Below are 25,797 nucleotides of genomic sequence, written 5' to 3' on the forward strand. Positions count from 1 at the left end.
CTCGGCCTTGGGTCTCTGGCTCTCTCTTTCCTCTCCGGGTTCGGCCTCTTCGCTCCTCTCCTCTTTCGGGTTCGCCCGGTCCTTCCCCGTGCCTTCTCGGGCTCCCTCTCTTCCGGGTGGCTCTCCCCTCTGCTCCCCTTTGTTGTCCTCCGTGTGTCTCCGCTTTGGGCGTTTCCTCTCCTTCGCGGTGGGTGCTCTTCGTCGGTCTCTCTTCTCCTGTTTGGTGTGGCTCTTCCCGTCCCGCCTCGCTGGTCCTCTTCGTGCCTTCCCGGGGTCGTTCTTCTCGTTCCGCCCCCGTTGGTCCTGTTTGTCGGCCCTCCGGGGGGTCTTGGTTTGTCGTCCGGTTTCCCGCCTTCTCGCTCTCCGGTTGTCCCTGCTCTTCCGGGTCTGGGTTCCTCTTCCTTCTCTCTCTCCTTTTGGTTGTCTCCTCCCTCCTTCCCTCTTGGCTTGGGGGCTTCTCCTTCTTCGGCCCCGCGCTCCCGTTTTCCCCCCTTCTTGCCCTCTTCTTTCGGCGGGTCCTGGCTCCGTGGGCTTCTCCTCTCTCTCTTTCCCCCGCCCGTTTGGTCTCGTCCCCTCTCCCCTCTCGCGTTCTCTCTTGGCCTTGGGTCCCTTCCCCCTCTGCCTCCACTTGTCCGTTCTCTCCCCCCTTTTCCCGCTCTTCTGTCTTTTTGGCCCCCTCCATCCCCTTCCCTGTCCTCTGCTTGGCCTTGTTCGCTCCCCTCCCCTTCCCCTCCTGGCCGCCCGGTTTGGTTTGCCTTTCCCCGTCCTCTCTCCCCTTTGGGGCCCTCCTGCCCCCGCCCCCATCTTTCCTTTTTCCGGCTTCCCCGTCCCCATGTTCCTTTCTGGTGGTCCGGGCTCGGCTCTTTTTTTCTTGCCCTTTTCTGTGCCCTTTGGGGGCCCTTGTTCTTTGGCCCCGCTCCCGTCGCTCCTTTGGGTTTGCCGTGCGGTCTTGGTTTTGGCGTTCCCGGCTCCTCTTCGTGTCGGTTGGTGCTGGTGTTTGGTGCTCTGTTCATCATCTCTCGGTGGGCGTTTCTCGGCGCTGGCTCCTCCCGCTCCTTGCGCTTTGGTGCTTATTTTCGTGTTTCTTCTGGTCTCCTCTCTCTCCCTCCCTCGGTGTTGCTCCCGGCGGCTCTTGTTGTTCCCGGGGTCTTCTCCCTTCTCCCCTCTTCTTGTGTGGCTCGGCTCCCTTGTTTTGTTTTTGTTCCTTGGTTCCTTTTGTTTTTTTCATCAAGGAGACTAACATTGGAGGATGATATATCAGAAAGTCAGCATCCGCATGAAGATCAGTCGCACACTTATGAAAATTTGACTTTGAAATTTGGGGGAGGCCAATTTAGGAAAAACATAAAGAAAAGGAAGCCAAAATACAGTTTGGGTCACTGTTATGTGAACAGTGTCAGCCCTTGTTTGTATGTCTGAATGATACTACAAGATCTTGTGCGGCTCTAGACCAGACCATGTGAATAATGATTTTTGAGTTCTCCTATTCTCTTTTCTCAGGTTTGACTGATAAAAAAGGGTTAGGCCTTGCTGTGAGAGCTAAACAGTTAGCGGTTGAGGAACCTAAGTACCTAACTGAGAGTTCTGAACCACATTTATCCTCTTTGTCTTATATCTGTCTCCCTACTATCCTTCTCTTCTTTGAACCCTCCTGGAGCTGTGCTTATGTTGCTGCTGTTGATTAGAAGAAGGCCTTCAAGCTCTGATTCTTCTATCATCAAGCTGCTATGACAATCTGCTACTGGAACCTTCATTGGAACACATGTATGTGACTGAGTTTTTTGATGCTGCAACCAGTGTCAATCCTACTGTAAAGTTGTTGTTAGTTGATCCTCTTCTACATTTTACTTGACCAATCATAGCTCATCCTGTGAGTCTGGTGAGTCAGTATATGCACGATCCACACTACACTCATCTAGATGTTGTGCATCTATCACATTATAAGATACCAAAATTCTGTCCCAAGAAAAGGGTTTCTGATGCAGACCTAGATTGAAAGGGATCAACTAGGGACCAGTGAGATAGGATCTTTATGAAACAACCAAATTAGATAAGAATTGGTTGTGAGGTCTGCGTAAGGGGTAAAATTAGGGTGTCATCAGGGTTTGGACTTTTGATGTTGAGTTTGGTCAAGTAGGAGATCGCAAAGATAACTCTAAATGTTTTCATTTGGCTAAAGAGGTTTGACTGCTAAATCCGAAATTTTATTAGGCATTAATATTTCTTGTCAAGTATTTCAGAGTCCTTGTTTGTTTAGTCAGTCTAGCTGCCCTAGAGCTTTAGATTTAGGAGACTTTTTCTTCTGTTTCGTTTCTGGTAGAGCCAACCCTGTCAATTGGATTTGAAATAGTAATAAAATTTTACTTGAGTTATGTGCTGCGCTCCTCGCTTCCATTACATACTGGCATCTTTTTGCTCACTTCTCTTTTTCTTCTTAGTAATTATTCTAGGTTACTCCAACAGGTAATATTTACATAATTATCAAAGCAATAAAGCGACCATGGTGTTTCAGTGTTTGAGGGCTACCCTAAGTGCCATGGCAATTAGGTGGTGGTGTTGCCTTGGTCAACAAAGAGTTCTAGTGCTCCATACATCAATTTTATGTGGGACAAATAACATATTAAAAACTTATATAATTCTTTTTGTAAGCTAAGCAATTATGAAAAGAGTGATAACAATGCAAGATTATCATAAAAAGAAAATAGGCAAACATGAGTTAATCTCATTGTAATACAAAAGCAATATAGCATAATAACATGAATTGTATAACTTGTATGGAGTGAGTATCGACTATGGAGTACTTGGCAACTTCCTTTGCTAGCTATTGCAGAGAAAAATCCTGCCAAAGAGGATTAGAAGAAGTTAAGAACTGAAGAAGGGGGAGAAGAAAAGGAAGAGGAAGAAGAAGAACACAACTACATAAGCGAAAGAGAATGGAGAGAATAAAAAGATATTGAACTCATTGAACGGAGAAAGGGAAATAAAAAAGGGCCAAGAGACCTCTGGCAGGAGAATGCAAAGATGAAAGGAGATGCTGCTTGCAGGCATGCTGCTAAGCATGAGCTTTGGAGAACTGAAGAAGTCATCATCAACTCTGGGATGGTCGTGGAGACAGAGAAAAGGGTTAGCGTGGTGTGGAGTTGAGATGGGAAAAAAGAGTCAAAGACTTGTTTCTTTTCTCTATCCTAATTTTTAATAAACCCCAATGGATGTTGTCTTTATTACGATTAGGTTTTAATCCACCCCCCTGGAAGTCTTAAAATAACCCCATGCTTCTGGTTTCATGGCAACATAGTAGACCACCAACAATATGTGGTGTTGTGGAATAAAAAAAATGAAAAACCCAAAAAAGTGACATCTAACTACAAAATTTCAAAAGAATGACCACTCAACCCATAAGATGTGCCTTGGTATTGTCTAGAGCCACACAGCATACATTTTTTTTGCGCGCACAAAAAGCAGGCCATCACCTTGGGCCTCCTAAAATGCCTCATGATGTGAACTAAACTCTCCCCTTGGCCAAAACCCTAAGTTGGGCCCAAAACCCACAAATATGTCCTAGGCTGGCTGAACCATAGGAGGTGCAATTTTGTCCTCATTCCCCCCTTGATTAATTAATCTCTAATTTCAGCATGTGTCTTTTTAGTCAATTAAGTTTTAATTTCAGCATGTGATTCTTTAGTAATTTAATTTCGGCATGTGTCAATTAGAGTCTGCAGTTGATTTGAACTCAGCATGTGTCAATTAGTGTCTTTGGTTAATTGGAATTTTAGTTTCAGCATGTGTCAATTAGAGTCCATTAGATCTTCTTATTATTCGTTTGGTCAGTTTTGATTCAATGTAATGGGATCCTATTCTATAAAGGAGTCCAACTTAGATTTAGAGTCTTTTAGTAGGCTATAAATAACCCTACTCTTTCTTTGCAAAGTTAAGTCTGATTATTGAACAAGAGTATTGAGTTTGAGGACTGTGGTTCCTGTTTGAGGGGATCGTGGCAGATTTTTAGTCAAGCCCTCTTCTTCAAAGATCAGCAACTCTGTCGAGCACTCTTCTTGAGAATTTCCAGCTAGTACTGACAAGTTCCAAGTAAGTACGGCAAGCCCTAACCCTTTTCCCCTCTCTCCCTCTCCATCACAGGTCATCCCCATCCATTTCCCTTCAAACCCAGCAACCCCAGAGCCTCCGCCATCTTCCACTATCCCTGCAGGACCCTCCCAGCCCCTCCCCTGTTCTGCACAGGCACCCCCACTCCCTTTCCCTGCTTCCACACCTGGGCAGCAGCGTACCCAGCCCCCCACGACCCCCATATTTGCTCCCCTCCCTCCCCTTCCCCTGCCGGACGACACCCCCCCTTCTAACCCCCTCTGCCCTTCTCTCTGTGTCTCTTCTTCCTTGCGGCAGAACCAGAAAACAGAAAAGAAAGAAGGGGAAAGAAGGAAAAAAAAGAAGAAAGAGAGAGAGAGAAAGAAAGAAAGGAAATAAAGAAAATGAAAAAGAAGGAAGAGGAAGAACCAAGGAGAGATCTTGTTCTCTTTTCAAGAGCAATCCATGTTCTTTTTGTTAAGCTTCAAACCTAATTCCCTTCCATCCCATACAATTTTGTTGAACCCTTACCTTACCATAACCTCCACATTTGGGTTCCATCCTTATTCAGCAATATTACCCATTCCCCATTATTTTGTTGCATTCCATACCCCCACCCATAACCTCTATGGTAGGATCTCCATCTAGTAATATTATCCATCCCGTATTTGTTTCATCCCATATTATCCTTGGGTATCTCAAATCATCCTTTGGGTGACTTGTCAACAATCCTAACTTGTTCCTAGGGCCTTCCTATAAATTCTTGGAGATCCCTAAACATCCCCTAACGTCTTTAGACCTATTTGTTGGAAGATTGTGGGCAACCCTTAATTTTAGGGAATCAAGTCAAGAAAACCCTAACTCTAAAATTGGGTTTCACATCACCTTGCCTTACAGACGCTTTGATTACTACAATCATTCATATTCCCTAAACAAAAGGCATCACTCCCACTTTCCATCTTTCTTGTCTATTCCTTGAACCCCATCCATCCTACCCTTTTCGCTCAACCCTGCTATTCTAGGTCAGCCCTAGATTTTGAAACACTAGGCTGTTTTACATCATCCCTACATCAGCACCGTTATATCAAATGAGAACATATTGTGAGTAATCCTGCAGGGGGTAGCATGTTCATCGCCGATGGTGGCCTTTCTTCTGCGAATTCCAGCATGCATGTAGGGCTGGAAACTCCATTAGCTATCCCTATAGATGAAACAAGGAGGGAAGTTCTAGGGCTGTTACCCCTATTGACATTGAGGTTTGTGGTAGCAAGTGGTCATTAGTATTTCCAGACATCTGGGTTCAGTTTAGGACATTGGTTTCTACAAATTTCAGGTCGTACTTCGTCTTGGACTGGATCTGGAAATGATTTGGAGAAATCTATTTTATCTTAGATCTGCTGACTTTGTTTGCCATTCTGGAAACTCCATTAGTTATCCCTATAGATGACACAAGGAGGGAAGTTCTAGGGCTCTTACCCCTATTGACATTGAGGCTTGTGTTAGCAAGTGGTCATTAGTATTTCCAGACATCTAGGTTCAGTTTAGGACATTGGTTTCTACAAATTTCAGGTCATACTTCGTCTTGGACTGGATCCGATTTGGAAAAATCTGTTTTATCTTAGATCTGCTGACTTTGTTTGCCCTTCTGAATTGATCAGTGAGAAATGGTTGTTAAAAATCAGTAATACTGTTTTCTTTAATTTACACACTAACTTGTGTTCTCAGGAGTATAACCTTTTAATTCTGAGTATCATTCTTTTTTGTTTTGGCCTTTGATAAAATAGTTGATTGTGGTTTGCGCACAATTTTTAATCTTTTCTTGAATGATAAATCTCCCCTTTGCCAATAAAAAAAGATGGTGTATTGCATTGTTTAATTTGCAGAAGAGGTGGCGAGAGGCTATAATTTCTTATAAAGATGTCATGGTCAAATGCTTACAGTTTAATCCTTTTGCAGAAGCCTCTTAATTTACTTACATATGGAGTTGCAATGATGTTTGGATCCTCAATGATACTGTTGAGGCTTTTATTCTTGTTGTGCAAGGAGTTCCATGCAGAGAAGCAATGTCTTCCTAATGTAAACAAATGTAGCTACAAGTGGGATATAGATGAGCTTTTTGTTTTGGGCGCAGTCTTCATCATTGTTTTCAGTATGGGCTCAAGTTCTATGGTAGAAGAAGAACAATATATATGGCATTTTATGACGTCCACTTTGTATTTAATGTTTCTCCGTAGAACAATGCAGTCTGTTGTAGTAGTACCGGTGCCATTGATATTTAATGTATTCAATGGGAAGAATCGCAGCAACAATTTTCAGGCATCATCTGTCATTGTGGTGCTCATCTGTGGAAGGATTTTGAGAGGCTGGCATCAAGGTGGCGTGAACTGGACTCATCTACCTGATATTTCAAAATGGCTTGAGCAAGCTGGATCTCACAGCATTAAATCTATCCAGATAATATCAATACTAGCTATTGTCATCGTGTGGTCATTTCTTCTCTATTCATTAAGATCAAAGAGAGGTTTTGTTCTTGTAGTTCAAGCCATGTTTCTTATATCTGGATTGTTGGTATTGTTACACACCAAGGAATATCATGACCATATTTTTGCTGCATCTGGGTACAATACCACTTCAATAGCTCAAACGGTATATGCAAGCCTTGGTGCAACAGTGATAATAACTTCTGTAGCCTCTCCTTGGATCATGTATTACTCAATCTCTAAGACCCAGTCAAACGGAAAACCTATTTTGTTGAAATCCATTGATGATGGAATTGGGTCTACTTTGTCCGAATTAAGATACTCTTTATACTTGTCTGGATGGGCATATGCAGCATCTTGGTGCCTTCTGCAGCTTCTACTACAACAACCAATAAATGCTATGCCCATACTATTGATTTTATTGCAAATCCTGTTTAGCTTGGTTTATTTTTCCACTGGAGGTATACAGCACAAGTGTTGGGTCGAGGTAAATGTGAGATCCCTGTTTTTACTTTTGGCTCTTGAATTTAGTGATTCTTGATGAGAGGTTCTTTAGTCTTTCTTTCCTTCTTCCCAGCATCATTTGATGTAAATGTGAATCTCAAACCCTTTGGATAAAGTTTTAATGGTAATATATGACTGAATTACTATGTATTGTTTCCCCACCACCGGGGGGGGGGGGGGGGGGATATTGGATGAGGTAAGCTGCTAATTTTTATTACTAAAAAGGGTTATGCTTGGGGGGAGGCCATACCAATGCATAAGGCTCATGTGTTTAGTAGCATTTGGTCTATGACAAAAATGATCTGCATGCACATTTAGGGTTCAATGTGATTTTTGGCTCCAAAGTACATCTTCAGAGTGTATGCTACGGGTGTCTATAAACCCATTAAAATTTAGGAAGAATTTCCTACTAGATTAGAACAAATCAGTTGCTTATATTTAGTTACAATCACAAACTGCAAAGTTAAAAAAGAAAAAGCTTATAAAATCTTTATATTGATTTAAAGAAGTTATGAAATTGTAAACTTCCCCAACCATCCTATTTTCTTTCCTTTTCTCTCTCTTCAACAATGACCACTCCTCCCTGCGCTCCCAGACCCAGTAAACACTTGCTGCTATACAATCACCTCCAACCACCCTCTGTCTCACCTTCTTTTCCCCCAATTGACTATGCTGCCTTGTCTTCAAGCCTGCAAAGGCCTTCTCACATTCCTACTGTATCCCCTATGCTACTCATTTTCTTTTTGTTTTTCAGGTTTTGGGACTTACATAGAGAGAGAGAGAGAGAGAGAGAGAGAGAGAGAGAGAGAGAGAGAGAGAGAGTCTTGTTTAACAAGCGCAAAAGAGATATATTTTAAAAATAAACCCAACCAAACGAAACATCCATGGAATATGGGGGTAACTTAATCATTCTTCTGAGACACATCTTCCAAATGCTGTCTCTTCTTTTTCATTCTTTTTTCATTTCCTTCATCCGTGCAGACTTAAGCGTTAATTTTAAACCAGAACTCCTGATTCATAAGCAGCTTGACAATTTCATCATTCACCCTCCCAGCTTGACAATTTCATTAACTTCATCATCAATTTTCTTTCCCTGTTTCTTCTACCTCCTTCATTGCGGTACTTCTGGACCTCTGACCAAATGGCTTGGGAGTAGGTTCTGAAAATTCGTCAAAAAAAATTCAATACACAACCACTAGGTACAAAGCCTACTCATTTAAGGAGTCAAGCATGACCTTCTTACTCTTCAAGCTTCTTCTTGTTTCTTTGTGATTATTCGTGATGTTTGAATGATCTGAGTTAATGCAATCCCGGTTAAGGCGAGATTGCTAGGAAGGTATTGGGCGGCAATGATGTGGTGCATGAAGGGCTTGCTGGGATGAAGTAGGTTTTAGAGGACTGGAAGAAGCAAAAGAAAGAAGAAAGAGAGAACAATGTTGGGTTATCCTAGGGTTTTTATGATTCCTATTGATTGATTGGATGATTTGCTAAATATTTTTAACTCAGCGGCTTGTGTTCATAAAACTTGATTCAAACTAACTAATTTTGTAAATCCTTTTTTCTCCCCACTAGATCTAGGAAATTCCCCCAAATTTTTTATCTGTATGAACACTTTTCTGATACTCTGAAATCAGATATAAATCTATTAGTGCGGCATTTATGGCCTTCCCAAGTCCAACATCTCTGCCATGGAGTCTGCTCATTCCTCTAGAATAGTTTCATTGGTACTTCCAAATTCCTCCATCCAATTTAGCCTGGCTGCCACCTGCCTCCTGAAAGCATAAGGCTGCCTAGGCATTGACAAGATCCATGGTTTGCAGGTATCCTCAAACCAATTTGGAAGATCTCTCCCTAACATGGTTCCATTTAGGTTAAAAATTGGGCTACATTTGGACTATCCCCTATCCCTCTTAACACCTCTTGGGTTTGGAGTAAAATTCTTCTTCGCCCTTTATTTCCTTGGCCACTTCTTTTGTGATCACTGATGAGTTCTCCATTTCCATTTAGCTTGATTCCTAGCACCCCCTTGGGTCCTTTATAACCTCATTGGTGTTTATGCCATGTATTCCTCTGGCATCCCCTAATCCAACTTGCTTTCCCACTTCATCATCACTGATTCCTAGTCTATCCGCCCCCACCTCTTTTTTCCCCCGTGTGTCCCAGTCAATTCTAGGCGTCTTTCCTCCCCCCTTCCACTTCCAAAGCAGACAAGATCCATCAACTTCCTTCCCTTAATGACATTTTCCCACTTTTTTGGCTTGGGATTCCCTTCATCACCATGCCCACCCTTCCCTTGGTAAATAGAAAGCACACATATGTTCCAAGTCATTTTGTTGATCAGAATGATGGACTTCTGGTAATGCATCAGGACATAATTCTAAGTAGATTATCTTTAATCTGGTAACACTGAGATGCTGTGGAGCCTTTATGGGGAACTGGGTGATGGATCTGAAGTTCTGAACCTTTTAGTCACAAAGACAAATCTATTGGTTTTAGCTATGGACAGGTAGACTTCCTGTGAACCTATTTGTTTTGATGGTTAATTTGGAGTCATCTTTCACAACTAAATAATTACGTTAGCCGGGGTGTTCTGGCCAGAATAAACCTTGGAGGTTCCATTTATTTAGTTTACATTAGGTCATTTTTTTGCAGATGTCTTATGGGTAAATAGTTTAAACATCTTCTGCTGTTCTGTTATTTAAAGTTGGGTGGGAGTGGGTTGCTCCAACTGGACAACCACACAGAAAGCTAGATATATGTCAACCCTCTTTACAAGTTGAACATACTAAATTATAGACCTTCCAGCAGCTTATTATTGATAGTGTAGTGCCTCCATATTTGGTGTGGTTGCTTGTCCCTTTTATTCTTGTGTCGATGCAGTTGCAGTATTTCAGGTACTGATGCTTGGCCTTTATTTGATACTCTATAGGTTGCTGCATTATACTTTTTGGGTATGGCTGGTCATTTTGGTCTAGGAAACAGCAATACTCTGGCTACCATTGATGTTGCTGGAGCTTTCATTGTAATTCATCTTCGCACTCAACTTAATTTTTTTTCCTCTCCTACTTTATGGTGTTGCAGTCATATTTTCAGATATTCAGTTTTTAGTTCCAGAATCGATAGCATTTCTGGTAACTGACATGAAACTGACAATTTCTTTATATACTAACCAGGGCCTTTCCAGTCATTCAACTTTGTTTGCTGGCGTCTTAATGTTCATGATTACCTATGCATCTCCATTGTTACTTCTGCTAAGCATGGTGATGTATGTCTCCATGAAGGACATGAGGTTTCTGTCAGTATCACAGGATGTGGATATGGGGCATTTTCTGCGTAGTACCATTGCATTTGCTTCACTTGTTCCCCTGAGTTTGAATTCAGTTCTGTTAACCACATTCACTGTCGTTTTGCTGCTGATGAGGAATCATTTATTTGTTTGGAGCGTATTTTCACCAAAGTAAGTTCCATAAACCTACTCAATAGTATTATAAAATAGAATAGACCCAAGTTCACTTAATCCACATGAAAAAGAATCCATTGACCATCAGTTATTATGGCAGAGGGGTTGAAGTGAGGGTAGTTTCAACTTCGTCTAGTATGGAGTAAGGTACTGGTGCTTTTTTTAATACTAGAATTGAAATGCCCACAAGGGTCGAACCCATGATCTCTCCACTGAGAAATATGGATCTTACCACTCAACCAACCCTGCATTGGCGGTATGGGATAAGGTAATGTGGCCCTAGATGGTCCCTTTTTTTTTCCCTCTTTTTTTTCTTTTTCTTTTTTCACCCATAGAGGAACAAATTTCTCTCCAAACACAACGGTTATATATATCTTACTGGACAATTTTTTATAATATGCATGATAGAATTTCAAAAAAACTGGGTTCCTCCAGTCTTCTACTTCCCGATTGGATATCCAACATCCACAAGTCTAAACCAGGCTAAGTAGTTATCGAAAGCCAAAAAAAGGGCGAACCAGTGCACAAGTCTTCTGCCACGGTAGGGTTTGAAAAGAGTCAGTAATGTACGCACCCTTACTGCACTTTTGTGGAGAAGCTTGTTTCCTTTACTCAAACTCGCAACCAGTAGATTGTAATGGAGAAACCTTACTGCTGCATCGAGGTCTGCGCTCTATATAGTAACCATATGTCAGAGATATGCAATTCCTTATAAATAGCAACTGTGGGGAGAAGTTAACACTTAACAGCATAGTTTGCTTATCAGATAAAAAAAAAAATCACTCCAGATGATTTTATATTGCTCCGAGACAGCAACAGTTTCATGACCAGCGTCAGTGGATATCTGTCTGGATTGTAGCACCTCTACTCTTTACTGAGAACTCTGCCTTTCTTCCTCTTCACAGGTACTTGTATGTTTGTGCTACCACTGCAAGTGTCTACGCTGGGGTGACTGCTGCAGCTGCCACTGGGATTTTCAATTATCTGGTGTTTGCATCATTAATAAGAAAAAAACAACTGCAGCATCAGGAACCCAAGGTGACAAGAAACTGAGCATTCATTGTTGCATGTTGTACAAGTTGCTTCCTGTTTTACACTAATCTATTCTTCATTCTTTATGACCATGTATTTTGTGCTATATGATGCCAAGCAACTGTAATCACATTGAAGAGAATACGAGACCAGGGAGAGGAACTGACCTTAGGGTTGTGTTCAGAAATTCAATTAAAAACCAGAATCTCATTGAAGAGAAAATGGCCAGATTGAAAATATTTCCTTTCACATTCAGCAAGTCAGATGGGAATGAAATTCTGCCCGAAGGTCACTTTAACGCTAATGAATAATTCCTCAAAATCTAGTGGTCAAATTTAGAGTTCCCATTGCCATAGGTTCTACAATTTAGAGTTTCAACACAAAAGTGAAATCATAAACTTAAGGGTGCAATTTGATAGTTCACAAAAGAACAGAAAACTGAGAAGATGTTAAATTTGGTAAGTGACCAGAAATCTGAGACAGTGGAGGGAATCCGATATTCAAAACAAGAACCAAAAGTCCAACTTTAAGTATATTCTAAGAATAACTCTGGAAAAGAAATTTGAAATTGTCATGTGTCCTGAATGTCATACAATTGTTGATGGTGAAGATTGAACTAGAAACTGATGTTCTACCAAAAAAAAAAAAAACTAGAGACTGATGTAAACTAAGGAGAAATTGAAATTCTAGCTGAAACAAGGAATGCACAAGTTTAAGTGAGGGGGTTTGTTTTGACTGAATAAAGAAGAAGATAAGAGAACTAGATAGATGGATGAGAAATCCCAGCTGATCCTTAGAGCTTGCCTCCCACCAAGCCCTAGATTGGAGTTCCTCGAAACCTTCCTTAACATGTTATTGAGTCTTCCTGAATTTCACTAGGAAATATATTGAATCACAAGACAGTGGAGGCAAAAGTTTATTCATTCATCAAATTCGTGTGCAAGGTTATTTTATCAAATATACTGTGGTTTTTTTTTTTTTTTTTTGGGGGGGGGGGGGTAAGAGTGGAGTTAGTTTACTGCTACAAAACTCAATCTGAAAGTACGATTTAGAGCTTAAAACATGGTTAGATTCATCAAGTCATAATCCATCCCAACTAGAACACTTGAGCAGATAAAATGTCATGTGACTCTAAACTAGACAAAGTAGGTTCAATGAAAACCCATTTGATCATACCCCAATGCATATAGAACTCAACTTATTGAACCAAAGACCCAATAATCCCAGATGTGAAAGTAGTGACCTGGACGAGCTTTCGGACAAAACTCTGGTGTCTTAGGAATAGTCTTAAACCTTGGAAGCTTTATCAACAAACTAATGAGGTGGAATCACGAACTCAGGAAGCAATCCTCTACCCTCGAATTTTTTATTTGCCTGTTCCTAGTCGTCATGGGAAAGAAAGGCAGAAATAAGAAAGAGATTATTCCCTGAGAGCTCGTCCAGTACCACCAGTAGAGGATCCCAACTCCTAACTCCATAGTTTATCCAAGGATAAGAACTGCATAAGAAGTGATGCTGCTTCATGTGGAGCATACTAAAGTGTTCCTTGATCATGATTTCATTTGGTTGTCCCTCTTTGTTGTAGGATAGTTGAAAAACCAGTATTTTTTTTTAACTATGCTAAAACCAGCATTTTAATTTGTTTTACTGTTGAGGCATAGTTGGAAAGCCAGGAATTCCAACTATGCCACATCTCATTTGGATGTCCATTTTTTCCATATGCGTAATATTTTGATCTGGCTGTAGCATAGTTAGAAGACCAGGATTTCATTTTTTTAAAATTTAAAATTTAAATCAGTTTGAGCCAGAGCCAAAACTAAACTGTTCTCTGTTTTAATTCCTTACCGTTTTTCGCACTTCCTTTAGAACTGTCAGAGCCTAGTGTGCATGAGGAATGGATTCACTGATCCTGGACCTTCGATGGGTTATAACAAACACCACTATTATTCACAAATACTCAAACCCTTGGAGGCTGGATCTTTCTTTTTCTCCAATTTGTAGCAATTCATGCAAAGGGAAACCGAATACTGCATGGCATGGCAAAGAAGTCTGGGTAGTATTCCACTTGTAACTTATGATATGAATTGCTACAAGTCAACACTGTTTCTCAAATTAATCAGCAAGCCTCTTGCTTTAATCTCCTAAAACCATTTGCATAGGTTGTGGCATCTGTGTTTGTGTTGGCAGGGAGTCAAAAATCATTTTCTTTCTCCATTTCACCCATTTTGATATGGTAGTTCTGTGACTTCCTTCTATTACTCTTAATTCCTCTAAGCTGACTTTCCAAAGTTAACCCCAAAGTGTTGGCTCAGTTGGCAAAGACCGATGTCTCATAGTATGAAGTCAAGATTTTGGATCTCCTTGGGGCTAGGGGCCAGGGGCCAGTGGTGAAGCCCATATATATATTGTGAATGGGAGCCCTCTTCAAAACAAGAATGATTTATACAAAGACAAATAACAAAAAATATTAGGGTTATCACTTAATGCCTCATATGGACTTGCAGAACTGGTGAACACATCAATCTAAATAGGTGGGTCTACACTAAACTCATGATAAATGAGTTAGTTGTCACGATTGCCAAACATAAGAAGGTCAAGAGCACAAGGTGACTCGACCAACCAAGAAGCTATTACTTCTAACATTTTGCAAATCTACTTAAAAGAAAAAAGAAAAAAAGAAAACCTATTACCAGGGCTGTCGAGGCCCAGGTGGCACTGGTGAGCCTTCCAAGTGTTGCCTCCCACACGAAGAATCCCCTATGAATAAAGGTCTCTTGTCAAACAGAAAAAGGTCAATTTTTCTTTTTAAAGAAAAATAACATTAAAGATAATAGGTCAGACTTATAAAACCTCTTGAACTACAATCAGATCAAGGTCCTATTGTAATACCAAGAAAACTTGATAGGCCACTACATTAGGGACATTTTGGATGATGTTGGGAAACTGAATCAAAAGTCCACATATGAAGGCCCTGGACATTATGGGTTTGGGAAGAGCATAAATAGAGGTTTCTTAGTGGTCCAAGTGTTAAAGGTATAGAAACCCCTGGGCAACACTTGTCCCCATTTTAGTACTGTCAAAACCGCATCTAGCCGTTATGAATTTGTCAAGACACCCCTTTGCTGAACCTCACATTTCCCCTTACTATAAAACAAAGAGTAAGGGTTAATGATGACGAATTGTTACCTGCAATGTTAAGAAAAAAATAAAAGAGGGGGGTGGGGGGTTCTGTTTTTGGTCCTTAGAGAAGTTCTGTTCACTTTTCTTCAGTTTTATGTTTATTTTTATGGACCTTTCACAGTGGAGCCTGTGGGTGTCTAGGATATGCACCCCAGTTCTAATTAAGTAGGAAATTTTGCAACTGTCTTGGAGGCCCTGTTGCTATTTAGGCACTGTTTGGTAATGTCTTTGTCGAGAATGGGCAGGCTTTCCCAAAAATCATTTTTTTGTGTTCTCTGAGAGTGGTGATCTGAGCAACAGCTTTGACCGTTTGGTAAAACTTGTGCTCTGAATGCTTGAGAACAATTATGAGACGAATTGACATTTGGTGAACTTCATTTCCAAGAAATACCTTGAAATAACAATAATGCCAGTAGTAATCATATAGTCATTTCAATGGAAATGATTGTCCTCCCTAATTCTTTAACCATAATTAGATGTAAATATCTATTAATGCTACCTAAAGCTTCAAAATTGAAATGCAATTGAAATTGAGGTTTTGTGAGGATTCTTACCATAATTGACACGTTTATGAATAGTTGAATTAAAAAGGCCTTGGTGAATTTGAATCATCAGCAGCTTGGAACATGCTTGTGTTCCAAGTGCTCTACAAGCCTGAGCAGAAGTCCCATCAAGTAGATGTTGGAATGTACAAATAACCATTAGACCTTTCAACTAATCTTTATCTTTCCTCCTAATTTTGGTGAGAAACAAATCTATTGAATTAATGAGCTGTTACAGACATTAGCCTCTGCTTGACACTGTTGCTGAAGCCCAGGGTAGGACAATGACCACTCAATCCACAGCTCCACGAAAGGTCCAGCCTAGATAAAAGAGTCTGCAAATGACATTGCAGCTCTAGGAACAAAATAGACAACAGAAATTAAAAAACTGCTTCAGGCTAATAATGCAGTACCATAACCTCTTTGGAGAGCTCATCGAGTTAATTTGCATAACCAGGTCTTGACAATCTAGCTTCACCTCCAAATTTGTAATGCCTCTGTTATACATCATCTGTATACGATCCAACTGCTGCGGCTTCTGCAATAATTGCATAACTGCATTGGATTCCCTCAAAAAAGGTTCATTTCTAGAGATGAACCAGTGCCTCCTTTTTCTTTTTTCTTTTTTCTTTTTTCTGACTCCAATCAATATCATCATGATTCAATTTATAGAAACCTCTCTTCGGAAATCTCTTGTCAAACCTCATTGTTTAATCTGTTTCATGTTGGACAAAAACCTGCCCATAGTTCTTTTCTGAACAAATTGAAGCTGCATAAATTCCTCGTATGCTTTCAAAGCCAACTTCAACACTTCTTCAGGTGAACAGGATTTGTTGTTGAAGACAAGTTCATTCCTTGCTCTCCAGATATGCGTGCCACATTATGAAGCAAGCAATAGAAAATCTGTCATGTGCGAGTTTTTTTTCGTTTCTTTGTAAAGAAAGTCCTACCTCTTAATCCATTATTGAACAGATGAAACAGAATCCAGAGGTAGGCTGAATGTAACCAAGGTATAAAAAGTCGGCGATATATTGCCTTGTCGGAAGTACCTGCCACGAAATGGAAGGGCAATATGATATTTCCTAAAAATTGACAATAAATCGTTGAAAGGTTGATATGGTGCGATAAATTCTGAAAATATCAAAAATTTTAAAATTCGAATGTTGAAAATATTGAAAATATCACAATTACTACTCTCTCCATCTGAAAAAGTGAATATATCTCCAGCTCTCTCTTCTCTGCGTCTCTCTCTACACCCTATTATCTTTGCACATTCTTCTCTCTTGCTCTCCCCCTCTTTTGGCTTATCAAACTCATACTACAGAAACTGTAGCAAAGTAGCCACTTTAGCACTGGCGGAGGTTGTGAGCCCCATTTAAATGTCGGCGAAATGTTGCCGACATATTGGGGTTTCGGCAATCCAAATGATATTGCATGCAAGAAAGGACAAGTATGATCTATTGTTTCTGTATCAACACCGCATCTTCTGCATGCAACCTTGCTCATATGGAATCTGACAGGGAGCTGATTCTCTATTAAAACAGTTCCATAGAAAAACCTCTATTTTCGGCAAATGTCTTTGTATTCAAAATTCTTTTCCAAAATTTATCATCCAAACAACTCCTGTAATTTGGATTGCTTGTGAGAAAATCTTGCCTATTGTTATGCACATGAAACATAGCCGTAACGGTGAAGTTTCCGGATTTATTCCCTCCCCATTAATATTTATGCTCCTGAGCCACTAACCATCTGAAGAATATTTTCCTTATCTGAAAGGCAAGAAAGTCTTCAGAAGCAGGTACCCAGTTATTGTAAATTGAGATTTTACTACCATCACCAACAACCCAAATCATTCCCTTTTTGATAGTGTTTCTTACTTCAATAAGATTATGCCAAGCCCAAGAAGGGTTATACCCAACCGTTGCCTGCATAAATTCTATTAATCTTGACATCCATGCTGTTTTGAAGATGCTATCCTAGCAATTTAAAATCCATTATCCAGAAGAAATTTGAGTACTGTGAAGTAGTTCTTTCTCTGAGTTATAGAACTGGCTGAGACTTGCCTAATCCCATATTACCTCCTAAAAAATGCCACGAAAATTGAATCCAAGGAATTCACCATGACTTAAAATTAATGGTTGTTTCTGGGACAAATAATGTATAAGAGCATAAGCTACACCAGAAGAGGAAGACATTTATGAAAGAAAGAGAGCAACTGTATCTCACCAGGCAACGATTCAAGTACTAGGAAAAAGCCATAGGTCATACACAAGTTTTTTTGGTTTTTTGATGCTGCAAAAAATATTGTGGAGGCTCTTAGAATGGTAAGCAGAGCATTTTGCAAGTGAACCTGAGGTGAGAAGCTTTGGTCTATCTTAACACCCCAACAGTGATTTTCGGTGGGCACCAAACATAAGTTTACTGAATAAAAATGAATATGCAAATCAAGTTAAAAAGAAAAAGGACCTAGATGTTCAGGGCATAATCAGACAGATTCAAGGAAATGAATTAAAAAATAAATAAATAATAATTTTCCCAAATCAAACAAAACTTTCCAATTATCGCCAAGACAATTCCTTTTTTGGTTATATATATGTTAGGTCTTTGGCCCCTTTTTGGATATTTTCTTGGAATCCGGATCTTCTTCCCGTTGGGAGAGCACAGACCATGGCTTACTGACCACAAAAACCAGTGGGTCCCACTAGTGAAAAAAAAAATTTTTTTTTTTTTCAAAAGGTGTTTCACCGTGGGTCCCACTGATGTTTGTGGTCAAGAAGCATCAGGGGAGCACTCCCGTCGGGATCGCTGATCCGGACTCATTTTCTTGGGGGTTTTCAGGGTTTTGATTGTGAGTGAGATTCCTGCATTGCCTGTGTCTAATTGTCATCATTGATATGGGCAATTACCATTACCAATTTCCAACATCAAAAGGATCTAATGGTAGTGTTCCTAAAGTTTGCCGACCAGTACACTTATTCAAGTTCAGTCGTCTCAAAACAGCTGCAAAGACCTACATCTATCAATGCCCATTAATTCGTTCAATTAAGCAACAATTGCATAGTCTGAATTTTTACCTGTAAAGGTAAAGAACTATGCTCTCTTCATATTCCACTATACATAACACTAACAAGGTGAACGGAAAGTAGTCTCCCTTCTAAATGTGTAGTAGTGGAGTGTGAATAGAGCACAATCTTCTACTGTCACTCATGGATTGAGGATTTCAATTCGTAATTTATTTTTACTTTTTGTCAAAAGAATTCCATTCACATGTGCACGAGCAGCACCTAGAGTCAGAATTATAAAGCTCAAACACCCAAGGATTGGAATATGGCCAATCAATCTTCACTATTGAATTGATTGCCTTCAGAAGAAGAGAATGAACAACAGAATTACATTCTCTAGGAACATTAAGGAAACTACAAGACCCAAATAGGTAGAAAGATAACATGTATCATCCCATAACATTCTTCAGCAAATAGGGTACAAAAACTCCACCTGACAGCATGTTGATCAAGGCTTGGTAAATTGGTAATCACTTTGCACTGTTAACAAATCCACACCTTCAGCCATAGCTAATAGCAAACCTTCTCTTATAGTTAATGCTTCACCTTGAAGGGAGTTGAGAAAATTTAAGGAAGAGAGAAGCAGCAAAAGAAGTCCCAAAACGACCTCTTACATCTACAGTTTTTCTATATGCCACTATTGGTGAATACATTTAGGTCACGAAGTATAGTGGGTCATATTTATGATTGCTCATGTATCAACCCATTCAATTAGGCAATGGTTACACATCTTCTGGTGGCAATCCATCTACTCATCCCTTCGTCAATGGGATGGTGACGATTTTTTTTTTGTTTTGTACAAAGACGCTTTTTATATATAGGGATGACGATTTTACAGGAGTTGAACCCATGACTTCTCCATTAAGAAGTCAAGTTCCTAACCATCCTACTACTCCATTGGCTGGATGGTGACGATTTTCCAGTGTCTACTCTCTGTAGTGCTATTATTGATCATCCAAATTCAGCTCGCTGAGTTTTGTGAAAGGGAAAATTTCACATATGGTTAGATTTAAAAAAAGATTTACTCAATACTATATTTTTAATAAAATTTTACTTAAATAGATTTTATTTTTGAAAGAATTATAAATTTTCAAATTTTGTGATTTTTTTTACCGTCCAAATAATATTCTACTATGAAAGTCTTTTATATAAAAACTTGTGAGAAGCATTTATCAATTCTTTCAATCTCTTGGCAATTTTAGGGTTTACAACATCTTGTTTTTTGTAGCTCTTAGTCTTCATATCATTCATCGGTTTTTCATTTGTAATGAAAGATTTAAGCTTAATTTGGATGGTTCATGAAAAAATATCAATTGGAAAAAATTATGATAAAATTTAGGATTTGGTAAAATTATTTTTAAAAAATATAATCCATTTGAGTAAAAAAAATCTTATTGAATAAACATTTTTTTTTTAAATCTGACCATCTCAGAAATTTTTCCCTTGTATAACTCGATCTTGTGTTGTTGTTCACGGTTTTATTTAAATTATAATTTGTTCATATAATAAAAAATAGCAACTGGGAGTAGAGTTAGTAGACAATATTCTTATATTTTAATTGGATATTGAAAATATAATAAAATGGTCAGCATTATATATGTATATGTATATGTATATATATATATATATATGTTCAAAGGGGTTTTATTAAACCGGGAGATGGGAGATTAATATGCCTCATCGATAATCGAACCCGACATCTTCACTAAGAAGTGTTAGTTTCAACCACTAGAACAGTTGTGCGTTGGCTATATAATACTAAGTGAGGTAGATTGTTGTTTTACAATCACAAATTATGTGGGGCCTACAAGTAAAAAATAATAATAATAAATTTTAAAAATTTCCATCACCCTAATCTTGTCAACCCCTGTGATTTGTGACCAAGAGCAGTCGGGATGCCGTTAGGGGAGATCCACCCTCGGATGATGGTGCATGCCGGAACTATCCAAAAAAATTTATTATAGTGTTGATATCTTTATTAGCTTTCCTACTTGGTGTCAATTGGGCGGAGCTCTGATTTTTTAAAAGTTTCCTTTTCTTTTTATTTCTCTTCCCTCGCATAAAATATCATTAGTTGGCCTCTCCTAATATTAAAAATAATTTAAAGGTCATTCTTACTTATTAATCAAGGGTTACAATTACAATTTTTTAAAGAAATACAACTAAAACTCAATTAAAAACTAATTCATGAATTCTTAAAATTCTCATATTTTCTTCTCTCCTCTTTCCTTCCATATTTCTTCTTTCCTTTTAATCTCACTGGCCTGTTAGGAAATTAGAAAAGCCAAATGTTAGCAATTTATTCATAAATCTTCTCCACGGGTCAGTCATGTTCTCTTTTTCTTGATTTTTTTCTTATTCTTTTCATTTTAATTTTAGAGTTTTTTATTTTATTTTTTATAATGCTACTTTAGTGGGGTGAAGTTCTAGGGACACTTTTTTGGCAACAATTACAGGTTACTCATTTCAAAATTACAAGTTACTTACAATTAGGTTATCCAAATTTTGAATCTGAATGGCTATAACGCCCTTAGGTGTGGCATAGTGTAGTGATTGAATTATCTTAATTCTTACATTGGTTAAGGACTTCTTCATTCGCTCATTTTCTTCCTACACCTCATCAAAAATCATCCACCACCATCAAAAACCACTACACCCCTGCCGACGACCACCACCTCCCCCTTCCCTCTATCGTGTGTTGGAAATCACCCTCGATAGTTCTCTCATTCCCTACCGGTAAAAAAATTATACTCATGTTGATATCTTTATCTTTATTACTTAATGTCAAGAGATAAAATTGTGCAAATATTTCAAAAACCATCAAAATGTCACTTAATTGATAATGATTAACGCATCTTTATAATAGTTTCCTACCCCTTAATATAAAGTTATTAGCTCCTACTATATCAGGATAACTTTGCCTGTCAAATAGTGTGTGCTCTTACGCGGGCATAACAGGAAGATGTTATACTCCCAAAAAGATAATAAAATAATTATAATTATAATAATAAATTAAAAAATCACCCCGAGATAAAAAAAAAATTAAAAAAATCCCCCTTTTCTTACTATAACTGCAAGATGTTTTTTGATTTTATATGAAATAGTGTCAATGGGTTGAAATTATATGCAATGTAAAATACATTTGTTCCCTAATTTTTATTATTATAATATATTTTATTAGAAGAAAAAAAAAATCATTAAAATCTGTTTACCTTTCACGTATGGATAGCTAGATATAAAGGTACACTTGTAAATATCTATTCACAAGAATTTGGATACAAACGGTAACTTTTCAAGTCTGGGTAGCAAGGCATTAGAAGAGTTGTTTTTGGGTACAATCTGTAACCTCAACCGTTATCTCAGTTGTTAAGTTTTGTGACTAATTTAAAATGATTTGAAATTCTTAATTTAATTATTATTGTAATGAGTTTGAGTTTATCTGGAGTCTATACTCATCAGACCCTGCCGAAGGTTATCTTTAACATACCCAGAGCCAGTAGAGTTTTATGAAGATGAAGAAACCATTTACCCGTCGCAATACGATTCAGATATATTAATGCAGGCAGGAAGAACCAAAAACAAACACTACCCCATAATTAAACATGGCTACAAACCAACGCAGTAGCTTTCTCCCTCAAGAACTTGTTAGGGAAGTTCTTGCCAGATTGCCGGTGAAATCTCTGATGAGGTTCAGGTATGTACGCAAGGAGTGGTTCACCCTGATCGGCGATCCTGAGTTTGCAAAATCTCAACTCCAACTATCCCTGCCTGCAGTTGGAATCGGAATCGTCTATCCACCAACAGACGTAGATGGCATTGTAGATGGCATTGTTTCCTGTGTCAATGCAGATACAGAAAGAGGATTTGAGATAAATACTTTCAATGTAGGAGAAATTGTAGGGGATCATTCCGTGTTCCTTGTAGACTCCTGCAATGGTCTCCTCCTCTTACAAAATAGAAGGCCAAGTCTAGAGAGAAAGTGGCATTATTACGTCTGTAACCCCATCACCCAATGGTATTTGAAGCTTCCTCCATTCCTCTGCAACAACAATGCTTCTTATTGTTGTCCACCCTCATTCACTTACGACAGTTTGAATCAGAAATATAAGGTTGTGATCATCTTGGATTCACCATCTCGAAGAAACGAACGAGAAATGTCACATAAGTGTATGGTGTTAACAGTACTGGGAAACAAAGACAATTGTAGTAGTAGTAGTAGATTATCCCAATGGATCGAGAGAGAATTGGATATTCCTTTCACATTTCAGACCATAGTCTCCGGAGTAAACTCAATCAAAGGAGCAACATATTGGATGACACAAAGACGACCAGAGACGAAACCTTGCATCTTACAAATGGTCCTTGCAACTGAAGAATTCAGTTTAATCGATAGCCCAGGAAAATCAATCCTACCAGGAGGAAGGTCACGTAGTTACAGTCTACACCAGATGAAGGGTTCTCTATGTCTAGCTATTTCTGAATTTTCCAATCAGCTGGACTTGTGGGTTTTGAATGATGCTGTGAAGCAAGCATGGAGTAAGGAATTCAGTATCAGTTCTCAATTAATCATAGATAGCTCTGGACTTACTAACATTGTCTATTACAGGCCATTTTTGACAGAGAATCCTAGACCTGTGGTAACCTTCACTGCAATTCAAAATGAACTCTTTCTATTGTATGATCTGGTTACCGGGCAGTTTAAGCTGGAAAGGAGGAATATTGGGATGTTTCTTAGTGTTCATCGGGTTCCTCATGTCAACAGCTTAATCAGTTTTTAATTTGTCTTTGGATACCCTTTAACTTCATTTTAGTCTAAATTTGTTTCTCGATCTTCATCTGTACTTTGAGTTCAGCTTACTGACTTATGATATACATAATGATGCTTTTTTGTTTTATGAGATTCCATAATGGCTTCTGCTACTTGGTTGCTTTCATTATTCTTAGATGCTTTCATTATTATGAACTCTATTTAATGCAGTATTTGTAACCAGGACTAAGCAGTACCTATATTCCCTCACCACTTCTTTAGCACATTCAATCTAAATCAATCACATCTCTGTAATAGAGTATTCAAAGGTTTCCACTGTATATGATGATGCCTTCTTATCTTTTAATGAGAAAAAAAGAAGAAGAAAGATAGATTTACGTCTAATTCACAATGTCCATAATGCATTACCCTTAGCTGTTTTAAAGTCTAATTGCTAAAGTGTAAGCTAACTAACATGTTTTGAAATTAGTTTTAATCAAATTAAACATAACCTACATGATCATTCCATTTTGCGACCAATCTACTTAAATCTTTTGCAATCAATCCAAACATTGATGACCAGAGCTCCAAGATCTTTTGCTCTCCATATTCAGATCTGATGCTCATCGCAGTGAGAAGATCAAAAGTGATCTCAGCAACTTAAAACTGAAAAAGCGCTACTAGATCAGTAAAAAGTCTGGTGAGATGCAGTAGATTGGACTTGCCTATAATCCCCTCAGCCAATTGTTGAGAAATGGAACTCAATACCAATAGAACCTCCATCAATGTATCCTGAAGTCCCCTGGCATCTTCATGGGACTGGAAATTGAACCTATGAAAGAATAGTTACACCTGAATTTAATAGATTACATCTCAAATATCTCTATTGTGAGAAGTGAAACTCCAATATCAATAGAACCTCCGTGTTTTACCACATCTCAAGTTCAAACCCATTGCCTGGTACCTTCCACCCCACCAAAACTTCAGATAACTTGAAAAATAAGAACTCCTTCATCTCTGTCAGTGGATCAAGATAAATTCTGTATCACTTGGTCCATTCATGTTTAGCCAAATCTTCTATAGCAGTTAAGATCAAGTTGCTAGGGACTGATAGGATCTAACAAACCACCATAGGCATATGTTAGATGAGTTGGGAGACTGGTTTCTCTGAATTCCCTCACTATAAACTCCTTTTGAGATATACCCCAACAATCTGAATTCTGAAGTCTTCATTAATTCTCTGCATTTTAATGAAAAGCTGCACTAGTGGAAAGAGAATAACTTAGGTAAACAGCAAGAAATTCCTCTTTTGAGATCTATCTAGCAAGCTAAAATTTTGTACAAGTAGCTAACAACCATTACCTTGAACTTGTTCAGAAACAATCATTACATGCTCATACAAACCATTTCTTTTCTTCTTCTTTTTTTATTTTTTTTATTTTTGGGGGGGGGGGGGTTGGGGTGGAAGGTGGATCTCGCATTTTCTGTACTAGCTAATGAAAGCACAAGTGTTTCTGATATTTTTTTGCTAAATGAAAGAGTAATGAAGACATGCAACTGAGATTTTCTATATCAATGGTTTTGATGAATTGAGGATCCGTGATTGCTTAAGTTGAATCAATCCCTTCATTCAATTGAAATTTCATGATTAGAGGTATAGATTGATACCTCTGCCACTACTTCTTGAGGAAGTGAACCATATGTCTCAGCTGCTTCTACTCTTGCATGTTACTTCTTATTGATGAGTTACAATCTTGGATGGGCTATTGACAAAAACGAAGGCCATCAAGTACAAGAGTCCTCCGTACATACTTTGCCGACCTTCACAAGGTTCTCCAACTTACAGTTGAGTCCTGTACCCTTTGCTCCCCCATATTCATCTAGTTAATTGGAAGTGATCATAGAAGCAGCTACTGTGCATTACTTTTGGGACATTTAGTGTCAACAATTGTCAAAAGAATGTGAGGTAAGTGATTATCATTGATGATTAAATTACACCAGTATAGTATTTACAAACATTAGTATATCTGCTATTGCTTCATGACTAGTCTATGACCTTCACTATATCATGAGTTCATGCTTTCTATTTCTTCCCCACTTGATTACAGTGGTGCTATCAGTACTCGTGAAGTTGTGTACAAGTTATCTGACTGATAGATGGCTTAATAATATATATGTCTCAAATACAGTATTAGAATCATGGTCTATGTTGATTATGTCTATTCTTATTATGTATTGCAATGGGTCATGGAACCTCTTAGGTTTTAATTAGACACACTTCTTTTAACTAAGTTTACAAGAATTTTGATTCACTGGCTCCAAACACCAAAGATGTGTACCAACCTTTTTCGTTCCAGATTTTTGACTAATTTTGGTCTGTGTTCATTTGAAACAGATGAAGAACAATCCATGTCTAATTCTGGGTTTATTGAACCAAGAGAACTTAGATGACTAGAAAAAACTGAAAGTCTAAAACTATATTATTGATGATTTAGATGATGAGATTCCAGAAGATACAGATGAGCAGTCATTCAGTCAATTAGATACGGAGGATTATAGAACAAATTTATTGAAGTAATGACAATCTGCCCAGGATGCAATTAGTTCTCACCATGATCAACTGAATCGGTCTCTTCTTAATGTGATTCCATTTATGTTCTTGCTTTATGAAATAGATTTTGAGTCACATGACTGTATCTTTTATTCC

General features: G+C 38.6%; 2 protein-coding genes across 2 annotated transcripts in view; both read left to right on the forward strand.

Moving 5' to 3' along the window:
• The window catches only part of LOC149018139 (Alkaline-phosphatase-like family protein), a 33,484-nt gene extending 20,970 nt beyond the window's left edge, over nt 1-12,514 (forward strand). The window contains 5 exon segments of the mRNA XM_089152462.1: nt 6,040-7,050; nt 9,997-10,089; nt 10,241-10,524; nt 11,433-11,535; nt 11,537-12,514. Of these exon segments, the coding sequence (XP_089008588.1) occupies nt 6,040-7,050; nt 9,997-10,089; nt 10,241-10,524; nt 11,433-11,535; nt 11,537-11,569 (1,524 nt within the window). The 3' untranslated portion in view covers nt 11,570-12,514.
• A 9,431-nt stretch (nt 12,515-21,945) lies between these two features.
• LOC149018140 (F-box protein At5g49610-like) lies at nt 21,946-23,121 on the forward strand. The gene has a single exon (XM_089153852.1). The coding sequence runs from the start codon at nt 21,946-21,948 to the stop codon at nt 23,119-23,121; it is 1,176 nt and encodes a 391-aa protein (XP_089009978.1).
• Nucleotides 23,122-25,797: the final 2,676 nt, after the last annotated feature.

The sequence above is a fragment of the Hakea prostrata genome, chromosome 4, assembly GCF_041222555.1.
Source record: "Hakea prostrata isolate BN-2017 chromosome 4, UWA_Hpros_2, whole genome shotgun sequence".
Lineage (NCBI taxonomy): Eukaryota > Viridiplantae > Streptophyta > Magnoliopsida > Proteales > Proteaceae > Hakea > Hakea prostrata.

Bases quoted from the DNA above. Each gene is read 5' to 3' on its own strand.
- LOC149018140 (XM_089153852.1), top strand. From the start codon at position 21,946: ATGGCTACAAACCAACGCAGTAGCTTTCTCCCTCAAGAACTTGTTAGG.